At 41.4% G+C, this 16,927-nt stretch overlaps 1 protein-coding gene across 1 annotated transcript; it reads left to right on the top strand.

The window, feature by feature from the left end:
• Window positions 1–4,053: 4,053 nt before the first annotated feature.
• Window positions 4,054–15,780, top strand: vac14 (vac14 homolog). Its single transcript, XM_080841496.1, has 19 exons — window positions 4,054–4,752; window positions 5,208–5,358; window positions 5,808–5,975; window positions 6,166–6,228; window positions 6,351–6,458; window positions 6,770–6,879; window positions 8,647–8,768; window positions 9,149–9,286; window positions 10,791–10,934; window positions 11,702–11,765; window positions 12,513–12,657; window positions 12,797–12,862; window positions 12,967–13,114; window positions 13,268–13,400; window positions 13,520–13,694; window positions 13,875–13,993; window positions 14,136–14,215; window positions 14,541–14,691; window positions 14,883–15,780. Exons 1-19 carry the CDS (start codon window positions 4,649–4,651, stop codon window positions 15,040–15,042), a joined length of 2,349 nt encoding a protein of 782 aa, XP_080697622.1. The 5' UTR covers window positions 4,054–4,648; the 3' UTR covers window positions 15,043–15,780.
• Window positions 15,781–16,927: the final 1,147 nt, after the last annotated feature.

The following is a 16,927-nucleotide window of genomic DNA, read 5'->3' as shown; positions in this document are numbered from 1 at the left end:
CAAAGCAACTTACATGGGGATATAAAACAGCATGGGCTACAAGTTTTTAAAACTGACAGGCGTCCTCATAGTCACGCATTACCCACCTTTGTCACAATGATCTCCATAGTATCTCATGGCGCACTTACAAGTCAGTCCATCAGGAGATGGAATACAGTTGCTGCTATTAGAGCAATGGACAACGTCGCATAGTCCTACAACAAATTCACCAGTTAGTGCATTCTTATCAGAATACTGCAGCAGACAACTGTGATTAAGGCCTTGACTGCTCACCAGCAACACCAGCAAATAGACAGACGGAAATCATCATTAAGCCTAAAGTCGCCTGTGAATGCAAAAGAAGAGGGTATAAATTGATTTAACCGTTTTAAAGCCTAACAAAAGTATTAACATAATGCGCATTAAGGTGTGAGCATACGTTTGGCCCAGGACGAAACATGGTAGTGTCTCGTAATGTAATAAACTAGAAGTAAAGTTATAAGAATCAAAAAATGAAAAGAGTAAATTATCTCAATATTTTTTCCGAATTTCGTTGCTCAAATTTGGAATGTCAAAAGTCCCTGGCTACCGAAATTGTGAGCGCGACATAGAGATTAGTCTACGCGTTGATTCAACGTTGGCCACTTGATTGCACTTGATTGATGAAGAACACCTGTTAGTGTCCTTACATGGCTTACATAAACTAATTAATTATGCTAATCTAATACGCCTATTCATTCAAAAACACGAATTTCAGTTTAGCAGACTTTAGCTTAAATGTATACAAGACAAGTTAATGTCTAACATGTATTGTTTACTGGCCAACCAGTTCTTGTCAACAATACTGTGAGGTGTGAAAACGGTATGGTTGTGCCTAACATGCTTGTCTTGAGAGGCCTATAAGATAGTATTAAAAGTTGAACACATTTTAAAAGAGCGTATCATTTTATTGGTGGTCTGGCCTCATAGACTGATGCAACAAACTAGGCCTATGATAGTCTAACCTAATAGGAGTGCCACCGTTTGGATTCCAGTTGACTCCATCACAGTTATCTAGTCTAAGCATTTTGACATTTCAGGTGTCCAGACTTCATGCTCGTCTTAGGACTCCAGATGGTATCAGCCCCATTGGCCTCCTCGGACCAGTGTGGGATTCAGCACCAGTCAGGACCTGTCTTGTTCTGGTGACAAAGAAGTCTGCCTTTCATTTGACCTCTACTAGACTTCTTGCCCTAACATCTAACATCATGAAAGTCCTGGAGAGAATGGTTTAGGCCCACCTTAGACCTCAGGTGAACACCCTTCTGGGCTCCTTACAGTTTGTCTATCGCCCGTCAATTTGAGCTGAAGATGCCATTTCCAGTCCATTGCCTTTAACCAAATTCAGCTGATACTCCTGTCCTGTCATCTGCAGAAATGTGATGGCTACAGGGAACTGGTTGACCACTTTGTGGCTTGGAACAGTCACCTGCTCTTGAATGTGGCCAAGACGAAGATGGTTGTGGACTTATAGGATGATTAAGGACTAACCCAGATAGCAAGCATACAGTCATGGACAAAAATATTGGCACCCCTGCACTTCTGTCAGATAATGTACCACTACTCCCAGAAAAGTGTTGCAATTAGAAGTAAAGTTATAAGAATCAAAAAATACAAATGCTTTTGTATTCACATGTTTATTTACTTAGTTTGCATTGGAAAAACACCAAAAATCTGAGGAATAATGCAAAATCTGACTTTATTCCACATAAAACTCAAAAAAGGGCCGGACAAATATATTGGCACCCTCAACTTTATAATAAGCAGAACACCCTTAAAAATAAAGAAATACAAATATCTGAAATCAATTGCTTCCTGTAACCATTAATGAGGTGTCTTACACCTCTCTACTGGAATTTTGGACCACTCTTCTTTTGCCAACTGCTCCAGGTCTCTCACATTTGAAGGGTGCCTTCTCCCAACTACTGATTTGAGATCATGCCCCAGTTGTGCTATGGGATTAAGTCTGGACTCATCTCAGACACTTCAGAACTCTCCAGTGTTTTGTCTTAACCATTTCTGGGTACTTTTTGAAGTGTGCTATGGGTCATTGTCCTGCTGGAAGACCCATGTCCTCTGACGGAGACCCAGCTTTCTGACACTGGGCCCTACATTGCGCCCAAAAATTATTTGGTAGTCCTCAGATTTCCTGATGCCATGCACACAGTCAAGGCATCAGGTTCCAGAAGCAGCAAAGCAACCCCAAACCATCTGTCCAGCTCCACCATTTAGCCTGTAGGGACCGTGTTCTTTTTTTTTGAAGGCCTCATTTCGTTGCCTGTAAACTGCTTTACCAAAAAGCTCTACTTTGGTCTCATCTATCCAAAGGACATTCTCCCAGAATGATTTTGGCTTCCCCAAGAAAGTTTTGTCAAACTCCAGTCTGGCTTTTTTATGTCTCTGTGTCAGCAGTGGGGTCCTCTGGGTCTCCTACCATAGCATCCCATTTGTCTGCAGGGTAGCTTGAATTTATTTGGAAGTTGTTCTAGGTTATTTATCCACCATTCAAACTATCTTTTGTTGCATTCTGTCATCAATTTTTCTCTTCCTTCCACATCCAGGGAGGTTAGTGACAATGCCATGGGCTGTAAACTTGTTGATGACACTACGCACAGTGGACACAGGAACATTAAAATCTCTGGAGATGGACTTATAGCCTTGAGATTGTCCATGCTTGTCTACAATTTTGGTTCTCAAATCCTCAGGCAATTCTTTGCTCTTCTTTCTTTTCTCCATGCTCAGTGCGGTATACACAGACACACAACACAAAGGTTGAGTCAACTTTGCTCCATTTTAACTGGTTGCAAATGTGATTTATATATCACCAGCATCTGTGGCTTGCCACAGGTGAGTTTAAATAAAGATTAAAGGAGCATTCCATGCTTAAAATAAAATTATTTCTTATAATTTTGAAAGGGTGCCAATAATTTTGTCCGGCCCTTTTTAGAGTTTTATGTGGAATAAAGTCAGATTTTGCATTATTTCTCAGATTTTTTGTGTTTTTCCAATGCAAACTAAGTAAATAAACATGTGACTACAAAGTATATGTAATTGCAACACTTTTCTGGGAGTAGTGGTGCATTATCTGACAGAAGTGCAGGGGTGCCAATATTTTTGTCCATGACATTGGTCCACTGGTGGATTTTTGTCGGAAGCTTACTGGTGGTCTGCCACTTCTGAACCGTAACATCTATAAAAAAGTTAAGGGTTGGTGAAGATAAATTAAGAAGTACAAATTAATAAAGAAACCGTTTTTTGAAAGCAAGTAACAAAACGCTGGGCCATTTGTCTGTTATTCACCAGTGGACTGCCCAAAAACCGATGAGCAAAAGGCCATCGGACCGCAAGCTCTGTTTTGCTATCTGGGAAGTTGCACATCCTGGAAGAAGAGGTGGAGGCGGTGGCGCTACAGCTACCCGGGAGTGGATATCTATCTAACACTGAAACTGTCTACAAAAAGGGGGGTCGTCATTATAAAGGGTGATTACGGTGGGGAGGAATGACTTCCTGTAGCCTAATGTTCCTTATCACATCGGAACGGAAGAAACTTCCAAATGAAACTATAGGCTATTCTACTCTCCGCCAGTAGGCGATGGACGGATATGAAGTGTTGTCCACTGTGTTAAACAGCTTGGGCAACATCCTTCTCTTTGCAAATACTAAATTCAAAACAATGTTTTTTTTTAAACCTACCTCATTGTGTGTTTTGGGCGATTTATCCATCAATCTAATTCAATATTTTGTAAATTCTACCTATTTATAAACTCCGGAATAGATTTGATCCACTATACATAATAATTTCATGTAAAGGCATAGGCCGCGATTCTGGCAAAAGGTTGTTATTTGAGCTCAACAGCCAGTAAAATTACCCCCACCCAGACCTCACAAGTTTTCGCCTATGTAAACTCTGGTCGGTTAAAGGAAACATCGATTGCATGCAGTAGGGGCTCGATAGGCAGGGCACTTCTTGATCGGAGTTTGACTTATCAGCCTGGAAAAGTGCAGAAAGTCATGTGAGCCGGGAAATATGGCTACACCATAGCACCACAGAGAGTACAAGACGTACACGAATAAGCTAATCTTGAAGAAACCTCTGTCATGAGTGCACAAATGGAAATGTGACTAGTCGCTGACTATTGATCACTGTTAGATAGCTAGAGACATAACGATATTCGTATATTATTGTTCATCTCGAGGGTCGCTAATGTCAAGATACCCTGTACCATTGCTATCTTTCGGTTCGTCAGAGAATCGACGTTTGCGTTAACGTACACATCAGCTTGACATTTTTCAGGTTATGGAGAATCTACATTTGAATTTGTTGAACGCCCACAGACAGACATAGTGTACAATTTGGAGAAACGGTTAAACGCCTCATTAAGTCGTATGAAGCAAGAGGACAACCGCTGCTGCCAGGGAAGACGACTAACTGTTCTCTTTGATAGCTCATGATGTGTTGGAGCTTGTGAGACCCTGTAGCTTTCATAGGGGCTACATTGTTACGTGTAATTATTTGCTGATTTAAAGAAAATTGGGGCAAGGTTGGAGATCAGGTTAAGAGATCAAGGGAAAATATTGTGTTTTATGTAGGCGTTATTTGTAGTTGATCGCGTGATTTATAGTAAACAAAATGAATACTGAGAAGGACTTTTCGCCTTTGACCCCAAACATTGTGCGAGCTCTGAATGATAAATTGTACGAGAAGAGGAAAGTCGCCGCACTAGAAATTGAGAAGTAAGTGCCGATGTTCATTAAAGGACATTTCTATCATAACTCGTTTCCAAATTCAAGTTTCACTTCGCGGAAACGTACTGTTTTTTTTTATGTTTGAATGGAATGTACCATTGTATTTCACTCAGATTACTTGAGTGATACCGGCTAATGCCATGCACAAAGTATGGTGACTTGTCATCTGATGCATCAGGTGATCTGTAAGGTTTAATAGTGCGCAATGCAGTTATGGTCCTACTGATCAAAAAACTAGTTCTTTAGTTGTGTTTAGCAGAATGAGCTTGATGGTGTCAGAAACACCAGGAAGTTGTGACAGCTCCATTCATTTCCATAGAAGTCTTCACATTCTACGTGTTTTTGACCAGGAGAGTCATATCACCTTGTCGTCCCGCTCTTGTTGAGTGTGTTTACATGTGTTGATGTAGGAGTCATATATGAATGCTTGTCTTTCAATACAGACTTGTACGTGAATTTGTGGCCCAAAATAACTCCACCCAAATCAGACATGTTATTCAGATACTGGCATCAGAGTTTGCCCTTTCACAACACCCCCACAGTCGCAAAGGTGGGCTTATTGGCTTGGCAGCTTGCTCAATTGCTCTTGGCAAGGTAAGAGAAGAATTTGGAATCAACCTACTTTGTCATTGTGTTAAACCAAACTAATGTCTCCTGCCTTCAAACGTTTATAAATCTTTCCTGACATTTTTTGAAAGACCCTGCCCCATCAATCATATATGAACTAGGTGTCAGACTTTGATTCTTATCTATTCATTCTGTCGTCCATTTATTTGGACGAGAAATCTTGCCGAATGCACATGCAACAGAAAAGTAGGCCACAAGCGTTTGTAAGAATGCAAGGGTCAGGAAATAGGGTAAGCCCCTATGGCATGACTTTTCATTTGTGCTATTCACAGACATCCACTCATTGTATGCAGACAGGCGTGCATTGGAATGTTGAACTGTTCCATATAGTCCTCTAAAGCATGACCAGTTTGCCCCAGATATCAAACTGTAGCCACAGTGTAGAGTGTGACTTGTTTGTTTATTGTATTTTTCAGGATTCTGGCCTGTATCTGAAAGAGCTCATTGAACCTGTGCTAACCTGCTTCAATGACTCTGATAGCCGATTACGATACTATGCTTGTGAGGCCCTGTATAACATTGTGAAGGTGGCCAGAGGTGCAGTGTTGCCTCATTTCAATGTCCTTTTTGATGGGCTGAGTAAGGTAAACCTCACTTTGGGTCCTTATTCCACACATTCATGTTCAATTGTGCATATAGTGATTGATACTTTGAAGGATGTTTGATGAAGGTGATGTACTGCGATAAAATGGAGCTGAAAAAATAGTGCTATGAAAGCAGTAGCATACTTCTTCTGCTCCTACAGAGAGCCAATGTTTTGTCTCTCTTCCCCAGCTTGCGGCAGATCCAGATCCTAATGTGAAAAGTGGCTCTGAGCTCCTTGATAGACTGTTAAAGGTAAGACAGAGCTGTTGATTTACTCATACACAAGATGATTAGATTACTCAAACTAAAGTTAAGTTACTCAGGTAGAGCATGTGTTGGTAACTCCTGATTAACATTGGTATGTGTTCTTGCAGGACATAGTCACAGAAAGTAATAAGTTTGACCTGGTGGCATTCGTTCCATTGCTCCGTGAGCGTATCTATTCAAACAACCAATATGCTCGGCAGTTTATCATCTCTTGGGTAAGACAGTTTCTATGTGATTATTTGTATGCAAATGATAATATTGAATATTTTTGGATCCCACACCAAATACGCAGTCAGATTTTGTGACATGACAAACCAATCATTATTTAGATTGCTTAACATGATATTGCCAAACAAGTTAAGAAATACATTTTGCAATCAGCCTCTGTGTTGTTTTCAAACAGTTCTTGGAGTAATTGTGCATATTTCATGTTTACAGTTTCAAGTGTAGGCAACATTAATATATATATAATCTAATTCATACATGCAAACTCAGACCTGCTTTTCTCTGTACCACTGCCTTTTAGATCTTGGTGTTGGAATCAGTCCCTGACATCAACCTTATAGACTACCTGCCAGAAATTCTGGATGGGCTCTTTCAGATTCTGGGAGACAGTAGCAAGGAGATTAGACGGACGTAAGAACCAGTTTACTTTTTAAAATTTGCATCCTGTTTTTTTATCCTTACTGATATGTTTCATATTTTATGTTTATTTATCCCCAAACCAAGTCCAGTTTCCACAGTTGCAACCACACTCAACACCTAGGCTAGCATTTTACAATATAAATAAAACAGAGTAGAAAGTGCTTCTCCATTTTAAATAACCCCTTTTCTGTGTTAAACTAATTAAACGTGTGGACTTCTGTGATGCATTTCCCCAATCTGGAATGATCATCACAAGATAAAGGTCAATTATTTAGGGAATACTACAAGAGAGACCCTGTGTGTATTGTAGTACCATTTCAGTGGGTGGTGTTGACAAAGGAACAAAAAGGAGCCTTGTAATTTCAGCAATACACAGGATTGACCACAAGTTCTCAATGGGATTTAGGTCTGGGGAGTTTCCTGGCCAATGGACCCAAAATATCAATGTTTTGTTCCCCGAGCCACTTCTCCCAACCATCCAGGAACAGTTTGGTGATGAACAATGCATATTCCAGCATGATGGAGCACCTTGCTATAAGGCAAAAGTGATAACTAAGTGAATCGGGGAACAAAACATTGATATTTTGGGTCCATTGGCCAGGAAACTCCCCAGACCTTAATCCCATTGAGAACTTGTGGTCAATCCACAAGAGTCGGGTGGACAAACAAAAAAAAAACTATTTCTGACCAACTCCAAGCATTGATTATGCAAGAATGGGCCGCCATCAGTCAGGATGTGGCCCAGAAGTTAATTGACAGCATGCCAGGGCGGATTGCAGAGGTCTTGAAAAAGAAGGGTCAAAACTGCACATATTGACTTTTTGCATTAACTTCATGTAATTGCCAATAAAAGCCTTTGACACTTATTAAATGTTTGTAATTATACTTCAGTCTTCCATAGTAACATCTGACAAAAATATCTAAAGACACTGAAGCAGCAAACTTTGTGAAAATGTAAATTTGTGTCATTCTCAAAACGTTTGGCCACGACTGTACAACCATACAGCCTACCTTGCAAAAGAGCTAAGTAAGGCTACACCTACTCCTCAAACTCCCCCATAGTTGTTTGGAATGGGGGTCAATGGATTACATTTGTTATAGTTAGGAGGTCAAGTGGAGTGTCACCAGTAGTTTTTTAAGATGTAAAATGCATCTCCACTGAAATGATCATGCCTAACAGGGAGTTTTTCCTTGCCCCTGTTGCCGTTGTGCATGCACTAAGGGGGTTTAGGCTCTGGGCTCTGTTAAGCGCCTAGAGGCAATTGTATTGTTATGGCGCTATACAAATAAAATTGAATTGAATTGAATTGAATTGAATGGCAGCCACCCTAAATCAGGCTTCATTCCAGAGGCCCTATAGGTGCCGGGATCTGCAGCATTAGATGGAGTAGATAAGGGAGGTGTCTGGAATGCCACTGGCCTGCACCAAAATCCTCTCCTACGTGTTTGGTTAATCCATACACAACCTGCAGGGGTGGTACTACGTACGTCGGTTGATCTCATGAGTGAGTCTGGACAAGCCTGTATGAAATATCTCAAGGGGCTCTTTTCTTCCCAGCCTGAAGAGATATAGCGGAAACTCCTTTGTAACTCACAGGACTATGGGTTTGCATTACTTCCTTGTATTTGAATTTATTCATTCATTCAGGACCTCACTCTCTCTGTCTCTTTTTGTCTCTCCTTCACTCTCGGCCCCCTTAAGTAGACCCAACTCTGGTGCTTGGTAAAACAAAACAAGGACTATTCCTTATTTTTCAGGTGTGAAGTGGTCTTGGGGGAGTTTCTCAAGGAAATCAAAAAGACACCATCTAGTGTGAAGTTTGCAGAGATGGCTAACATTCTGGTCATCCACTGTCAGGTGTCTGATGAGTCCAAGCTCAGTAAGTGGAATCACTGTTAGTAGTATTTCATAAAAAAATGAAAAATGGCAATATATGGATCACATTTTCCCATCTATCCAAAATTAGAGCATACACATTTGACCTGACACATTTGTATAGAAATGGTTATAAATTGATTCAGACTCCAGTTTAGCTATTCCTATGTATAAATGTTGGATTTGTTAAGCACCTTGTACATGTCATTTCAATGTATCCTAGTGGATCAATCATTTGGGAACAAACACGCTTAGTGTGTACTCCCTTAAATCAACAGAAAATGCCCTTGATTCATCTATGTGAAAGGAAATCAGACGACTGCTTCAGGTGCACATTTAGTCATAAAGTCCAATCTAACCCATTGCCCTGCTGATCTTTCCCAGCAAATGACCTAATCCAGCTGACGGCCATGACATGGATGAGGGAGTTCATCCAGCTGGCTGGTCGTGTGATGCTGCCTTACTCCTCAGGGATCCTGACTGCTGTGCTGCCCGGCCTCTCATATGACGACCGCAAGAAAAGTATCCTTGTGTGACTGGACCGAATGTTTAAAGAGTTTCTGAACGTGCTTTGTATATAGTAGGTGTGGTGGTGGGAGTTGAGCCAACCCTAATTTACTGAAAAGGGGAGGAGGGAGAATGTTAAATGTTAAGTGTATGTAGTCTTCCAGGGAATGACTTCAGCCATTAGGAGACTTCAAAGTCAGGGGACACCTCTTTGAAATCGTGGACTAGAAGCATGTCGAAAACATGCTACGCCTACCATTTTTTTCTTCCAAGACCCATCCCTTACTTCTGCATTTTTTCCTCCATAGTCAGACTTTAAAACCCACTTAGAGCCCTGCCATCAATAGATGCTTAGGTTGGTTTAGTTATTCCAAATGCATTTAATGCTATAGTCGTTCCCATCTCACTTTCTAGAGTTCCCACACACATTTATTTCCACATTTGACCATCTCTTGTCTCCAGATGTCCAATGTCACGTCACATTTGATATGAAAATGCTTGGATTGTGGTCCATTATTAAGAAGTAACTTGTGTTGTGTTGGTTAGCCATGGAGCTAACAGGAAGTCAGTGAGAGGCAGATTATTTTATTACATTTTATTTCCATTTTAAATATATCAAAACATTCAACTTTAACATATTGTTAATCTGTTTGGAACATTGGAGTCAGTTTTGCTTTGAACAGGAATTTAACATTTAGTTTTATTCTTTTATGTGGAACTGATTGCTGGTAATGTCTATGTGCAATGAGCTTTATGAGCTAATTTGACATTTCTACATTCTCAGACCAGGCTGGGTCAAGAGCGTTGGGATTAAGGTTACTGTAGGTGTGGTGAGCCTGTTTTATGGGACTCCATTAGCCTGAGAAAATACAGGATTTACCGACCGAAGGGAGGTTTCTATTTGTTTGCCAAATACTCACAAACCACACTGTTATTAGGGGGGTGGCTTTTATATTATTTATCAGTATTTTACTTTATATTACACTGTGATCTTGAAAGTAAAGCTCTTTGAGCCATATAAGATGTAAAAATAAGCATTCATTAATTCTTGGGCTAAGTGTGCACTTTTATGACTCATACAGGGGATTAGTTTGCTACATGTAGCTCATCATCTCCAAATCCAATACTTAGTGAGCTGTTGCTGTCCAGAACGCGCATGTAGTCTTAAAAAAGAACCACATCAACGCAATAAGCACGTTTTGGAAATTATAGGAAAATGACACATCACAATATTCTGTGGTCCATATTCCAAATTGTAGGGGGCGTACTGAATGGTTCAACAAACCGTTTACCGTGTTACCCAGTGTGTTTGTGTGTGTGTGTGTGTGTGTGTGTGTGTGTGTGTGTGTGTGTGTGTGTGTGTGTGTGTGTACGTGTAATATATATATATAAATATATATACTGTATGAGAGAGAAAACTGTATAGTGTACAATACCTGCAGCAACAGTTAATGCAAGGCACAGGGAAATCCAGAACTACCTTCCTCCTGTATTTCTGTCCTTAATCCATACTGTTCAGGCACTAAAGAAGCTGCCAGTGCATGCAATAGTAGTCTAATGAAGCTTGTCACCCCTGAGGATGATGAAGATGAAGAGGAAACAGGATCACAAACAACCCCACCTCAACAGGACAGCCCGCCCAAGTCTCAAGAGGATCTCAATGGTGAGTAACAGAAGGAAACATGAGAGGGAGGACTGAAGAAAAGGTCACCATCTACAGTGGAGGACCGGATTCACTAGAGGAGTTTGGGACATTGTTGGGTGAAACTGTTTAGAGTACTCCAACACCTCTTTCTGTCTTTCTTTCTGTTTTTCTGTCGTGTAACGTGGGGGTTGTTATTTATCTTGCACGGCTTATACATCTTTATTAGAGCTTAGAAACTTAGCTATCACTGTGGAATGCCTGAAATGAAAGCAGGCATGTATGTTATCAGATTCTGCCCACTGCCCTATCCTAGAGCTGATATTAATCATTAGTCTGTAGCCCACTGCCCTATCCTAGAGCTGATATTAATCATTAGTCTGTAGCCCACTGCCCTATCCTAGAGCTGATATTAATCATTAGTCTGTAGCCCACTGCCCTATCCTAGAGCTGATATTAATCATTAGTCTGTAGCCCACTGCCCTATCCTAGAGCTGATATTAATCATTAGTCTGTAGCCCACTGCCCTATCCTAGAGCTGATATTAATCATTAGTCTGTAGCCCACTGCCCTATCCTAGAGCTGATATTAATCATTAGTCTGTAGCCCACTGCCCTATCCTAGAGCTGATATTAATCATTAGTCTGTAGCCCACTGCCCTATCCTAGAGCTGATATTAATCATTAGTCTGTAGCCCACTGCCCTATCCTAGAGCTGATATTAATCATTAGTCTGTAGCCCACTGCCCTATCCTAGAGCTGATATTTATCATGGGTCTTTCTTTCCAGACTCTCTCAATGCCTCTCAGGAGTCCATTGGTCTCAGCAAAATCTGCTTCTTCGCACCAGCAGTGTAAGTGCACATATCCACAGAGAACATATCAGATCATACATAAACAATACTCTCTCTCTTCCTTCCCTCTTGTACACCGTCCTAGATGGTCCCTTTAATACCCCTTTACTTCCAAACCCAACTCCCAGTATGGATTTATAAACATATTCTCAGACTGGAGATTTGGGCATTAATAACAGATATGGCACTTATTATTGCAATGTGTTTGCAGTAGCATTTGCGTACCTTGACACTTATATGTATGCATGACTGAAAAGACCAGGAGGACAATACACCAATGGAAGTCCATGCTGAACCATGGTGGCACGCTGCACTGTTGGCTGAAATACCGACCTACTCTTGCTGTTTCTCCCAACTGTAGGAGCTACATTGAAAAATGCCACTTCCGTCTTGCATACCACCATAGTCCCAACTATGGTGTTAATGACGTAATGCAGCATGCAGAGGGTAAAGATGTGTTCTACACATTTACTAGAGCAGCTGATGGAGCGGCCTCATACTTGAAAAACTAACTTCTAGTTTTATGCAGGAACAACGCTTCTAATGACAGGTCGCGAGCAGTGGTCCCAATCCAACACTAAGTCGCTGAACCACAGTTGTAACCATGGAGATTGCGACAGTGGTTAGACAACTATGCTTTCGAGAAACGCACCCCTGGGCAGTAGTTATAGGTTTTGATTTCAAAGAGGAAACTGTTTAAGCATCACTGAGTTTTACTCACTGTCAGACTTGATCTTACTATCCCAGTTTAGACCGGGCGCAGGTGACTCTTGATCTGGATGGAATCGTTCAGGTTTTGGACCACCACCTGCATGACTCGTCCACTGGGATGATGACTCGGATTGCTGTGCTCAAATGGTTGTACCACCTTTACATAAAAACACCAAGGAAGGTGAGCAAAGTCTTCACTTTACTGTCGCTCACTGCATGTGCTCAATATACAGTATATACCACTTTTCTTGCTAGCGTGACCTTGTCTTTATGCTATATATCTTCCACGGTAAAAGTTCCCATGTGTATTGTCTTCATAGATGTTCAGACACACAGACAGTCTATTCCCAATGCTGTTGAAGACCCTTTCTGATGAATCTGATGAGGTATGATTTGATTGTTGGAGTACATAGTGTTCACTGGATGTATGCTATGTGTTTTGTGGGGAAGCCGTTTACTCTCTGCATCATTGCACCTCTTAATCCCTCAGGTGATACTGAAGGATCTGGAAGTGCTTGCAGAGATTGCATCATCACCAGCCGGACAGACTTACAACTCTGGGATGTGTGATAGTTCTGACAGCAAAGCAGGACTCCATGTTCCTGAGCAGAGCAATATTGGCCATCAGCTGGTTGTTGGTGAGACGATTATGCAAAAGTTTAACAAAGTTTTTTCTTGGTCTGGGAACAGCAGCTGTAGATTGTTTTGCCATAAAGTAGCATTTTAGCATTGATTTGCATACCTACCTCCTGTTCATTAGAAGTAGCTGAACTTTTGTCTCTCTCTCACAGGATCCAAGACGGCTGATGCCTCCCCTTCCACCCCCAGCATGAACTCCTACTTCACTAAATTCATGATTAACTTACTCAAGCGCTTCAGTCTGGAGAGGAAGTTGCTGGAGACCAGGGGAGCCTTCATCATCAGGTGATGACGCCTTCCAGACACGAGCACCTTTTCTCAGATCCCTATATGAGGCTTTTGAGATCTGAGCTCTGTCTCAACCCACTTCAATGTGTGTTTTTTTATTGTTTTTTCCCCCCCAGACAGCTCTGTCTGCTTCTGCATGCAGAGAACATCTTTCACTCCATGGCAGATATCTTGCTGAAGGAAGAGGACCTTAAGTTTGCCTCGACCATGGTGCAGACACTAAACACCATCTTGCTCACATCAGCAGAGCTGTTCCAGTTGCGCAACCAACTCAAGGACCTGCACACTCAGGTTAGATCTAGTCCCGTACCTTCGACGAGGCCTTGCCACAGAAATCTTTGTGAGTGTAGTTGACATCTACCCATGGGCAAAGAAGAAAAGTTACATCCCAAAGTCTACTTTTCTCAATAGCTTTTTGAATATTACAACATATTCTTATATTCAACACCTTTCCTACGTCATGTCTTTTAGGAGAGTTGTGCTCTGTTTTGCTGCCTGTACCGATCCTGGTGTCACAATCCTGTGGCAACGGTGTCCCTCTGCTTCCTGACCCAAAACTACCGCCATGCCTATGAGCTCATCCAGAAGTTGTATCCTTGAGTTCATATTCACTTGGCAGAGGCTTGTGCTTCACTGCACCGTCTATGTCAGGAGACATGTGAGATATTTCTGTGAATATTCTGTTTTAAACTGGATTAAGTATGAAATGGTTCCTTAAGATATGTCACTCAGTGGGGACCTGGAGGTGACAGTAGATTTCCTCATGGAAGTGGACAAGCTGGTGCAGCTTATTGAGAGTCCCATCTTTACCTGTAAGTGCTTAATCTGCCTCTGTAGCTCCTCACTTCTACATCCCCGAGTCCATGTTGGTGCACAGGACAGATCTCTGTCTCCCTAACTCTCTTTTCTAGACTTACACAGATCTCTCTCTCCCTAACTGTCTTTTCTAGACATACAGATATCTGGCTCCCTAACTCTCTTTTCTAGACTTACACAGATCTCTCTCTCCCTAACTGTCTTTTCTAGACATACAGATCTCTGTCTCCCTAACTCTCTTTTCTAGACTTACACAGATCTCTCTCTCCCTAACTGTCTTTTCTAGACATACAGATATCTGGCTCCCTAACTCTCTTTTAGACTTACGTTTGCAGCTCCTGGATGTGGAGAACAACCCTTATCTGATCAAAGCTCTGTATGGGCTTCTGATGTTGCTGCCACAAAGCCATGCCTTCCAGCTGCTGTCTCATCGACTGCGCTGTGTACCCAACCCAGAACTTATGAGGACTGTGTAAGTATGCTAAACCCAGCATTCCCTCTAAAGAATACAATGACCCGTTCCCCTTCAAACCACATAACACACCATTCGCACAAGGACTCTTCACCTCTTCTGCTCCTCAGCAACTCAATTTCAGCATTATCATTAATCAATTACTGAAATTACTTTATGTATTTTGTCAAAACTTCATTGTCATTTTTCAGGGATGATTCAAAGTCCTGCAACATCAAGCGTTCCAATCAGGCCCATGTGGATTACACTGAGCTGCTCCAGCACTTTGACCGCGTCCAGAGCAAACACCTGGAGGTGCGACACCAGCGCAGTGGACGAGCGGAGCACACAGACAGGAAGCTAGCGCTTTGAGAGTCGCTGTATTCTGTGCCCAGCTGAGCTGTGTCTCGCTCTCGTTGATGGGAGCAACGCGTTTGAAGTATCAAATGAACATGAACAGATTTCGGACCTCTAGCAGGAACCTTTTATCACGTGGATGTACTGTAGTGTTGTCTTTCAAGTGCTTTATGTTGAGGTGATGACTTTGGTTTGTTTGTGAAATGTATACACCAACACAGGCGCACACACTCTGTCCTTTCTTTCCCAGCTTTTCTTCTGCAGTCTTTAACCAGTGATTGGAATGTCCTAAAATCAGTGTATCGTAGTTATTTTAAACCAGAGCAAGCTGGGATACCAAGGTCCTACCCACAAGTGAGTCCTTAGCAAGAAAGCTTTTGTTTTCTGGGTTGTATGCAAGCAGTGTCGGCTTGATTGCCCTGCTAAACACCTTCAGCAGCTTCATAGATTTGTTGGCATCGCTGATATCATATCTCACATCTCACATAAATACCAGCACTCTTTTCTGACTTCTGATGCCAAGCATCAACTTCTTTTCTGCATCTTTGAATACCTTACTATCGCCTGACTTTGGAGTCTAGAGTTAAGATGCATCTCCAACCATGACTTTAACATTCCTCTTATTCACTTCTTTTGTCTATAGCATACGCTCCTCTGACCTTACGTGTATATGGTCATCAACCTAATTGTAAACAACAAATGTAAGTGTTGTCTAAATTATAAATTAAATGAGGACCACAATAAGTAATAGTAATTGCCAAATAAACTGGAATGTAAGATGACATTAATACCCATGCCATAATCCCTTCTTCCATCTTGCTTTCATGAAGAATTAACTATATACAGGGTGTTTATCGTTCCCGTTTTAGGGGTTCTGGGGTATCCAAATCTGTTCCAACTCAATTTACCTTAGAGATAATGAATTTTAAGAATTTATAATAAACAGGTACAAACACATTGTAAATGATGAGCGATGTTTTCCAAGACTACTACTGACCACTGTACTCTAACAAGATGAGACTAACTTGCCACTCACTGTATTATCAGCAGATGGCGCCACTGTCATATGAAAGCATTGGCAATTGCTCAAACTACTGACAAATCATGTCACGCATTAGAGTTTGTTTTACCTTAAACTGGTCCAGTAAGGAGCTTACTTTAGTGTAGCCTATTTCGTCAACTGCAAGCTCATTTCAGATTCCTTCTGCAGCATTAGTAATTGCTCACCGAATAGTATACTACCTGTTCAGGTGACATCTATGGACTCAATGTTCAGAGGTTTCCATTAGGTTAGTAAATACAGCATTACAAAAATAGTGTACTCTAACTCCCACCACCACACAGTCTTGACAAAGAAACAGTTTACATTTGAAAGGATAGAATATACATATATGTTTTATTATTACTATATTTCAGTGTGCATTATTAAATAACCCTACTCTCCAATATAGAGAGAGTAGCAATACAGTCGCTGTGTTTCTAATGGTAACTGGGCAACTATTTATACAGTAATATATTGAACACAGATCGATGTACAGTATGTTAAGGCAGAAAATACGATCTGCTATTCTCTGACAATGTTTGTGTCAGGCGTGGGAGCTACAGCCATGTGCCTTACTAAAAAAAAAAAAACATTGCTTTTGGGGATTGCTGGGTTTGTGCTGTGACACTACATTGAAAAGCAAGAACATACTGGGTTAACCTGAGCAGAAAACAGCCCATAACGACTCTAAACAATCCTGGGCTGCGCTACAAGAGCCCACCTCACAGGAGGCAGGGGCCACAGCTCTGCTGGGAACATGCTTTGGCCAGCCAATCTCAAGCCAGACTTTGGGTTTCCTCAGCTTCACCTGCAGTTGTCAAGTTTCACCACATAGTTTCCAGAGAGTTAACAGTACGG

Source organism: Sprattus sprattus (assembly GCF_963457725.1).
Source record: "Sprattus sprattus genome assembly, chromosome: 7".
Classification (NCBI taxonomy): domain Eukaryota; kingdom Metazoa; phylum Chordata; class Actinopteri; order Clupeiformes; family Clupeidae; genus Sprattus; species Sprattus sprattus.
Note: the sequence above shows the minus strand (reverse complement) of the source record. Positions and strands in the feature narration are given on the sequence as shown.

Bases quoted from the DNA above. Each gene is read 5' to 3' on its own strand.
- vac14 (XM_080841496.1), top strand. From the start codon at position 4,649: ATGAATACTGAGAAGGACTTTTCGCCTTTGACCCCAAACATTGTGCGA. The intron at 13,115-13,267 runs GTGAGACGATTA...TCTCTCTCACAG, and splicing joins TGGCCATCAGCTGGTTGTTG to GATCCAAGACGGCTGATGCC. The intron at 13,994-14,135 runs GTATCCTTGAGT...TATGTCACTCAG, and splicing joins TATGAGCTCATCCAGAAGTT to TGGGGACCTGGAGGTGACAG.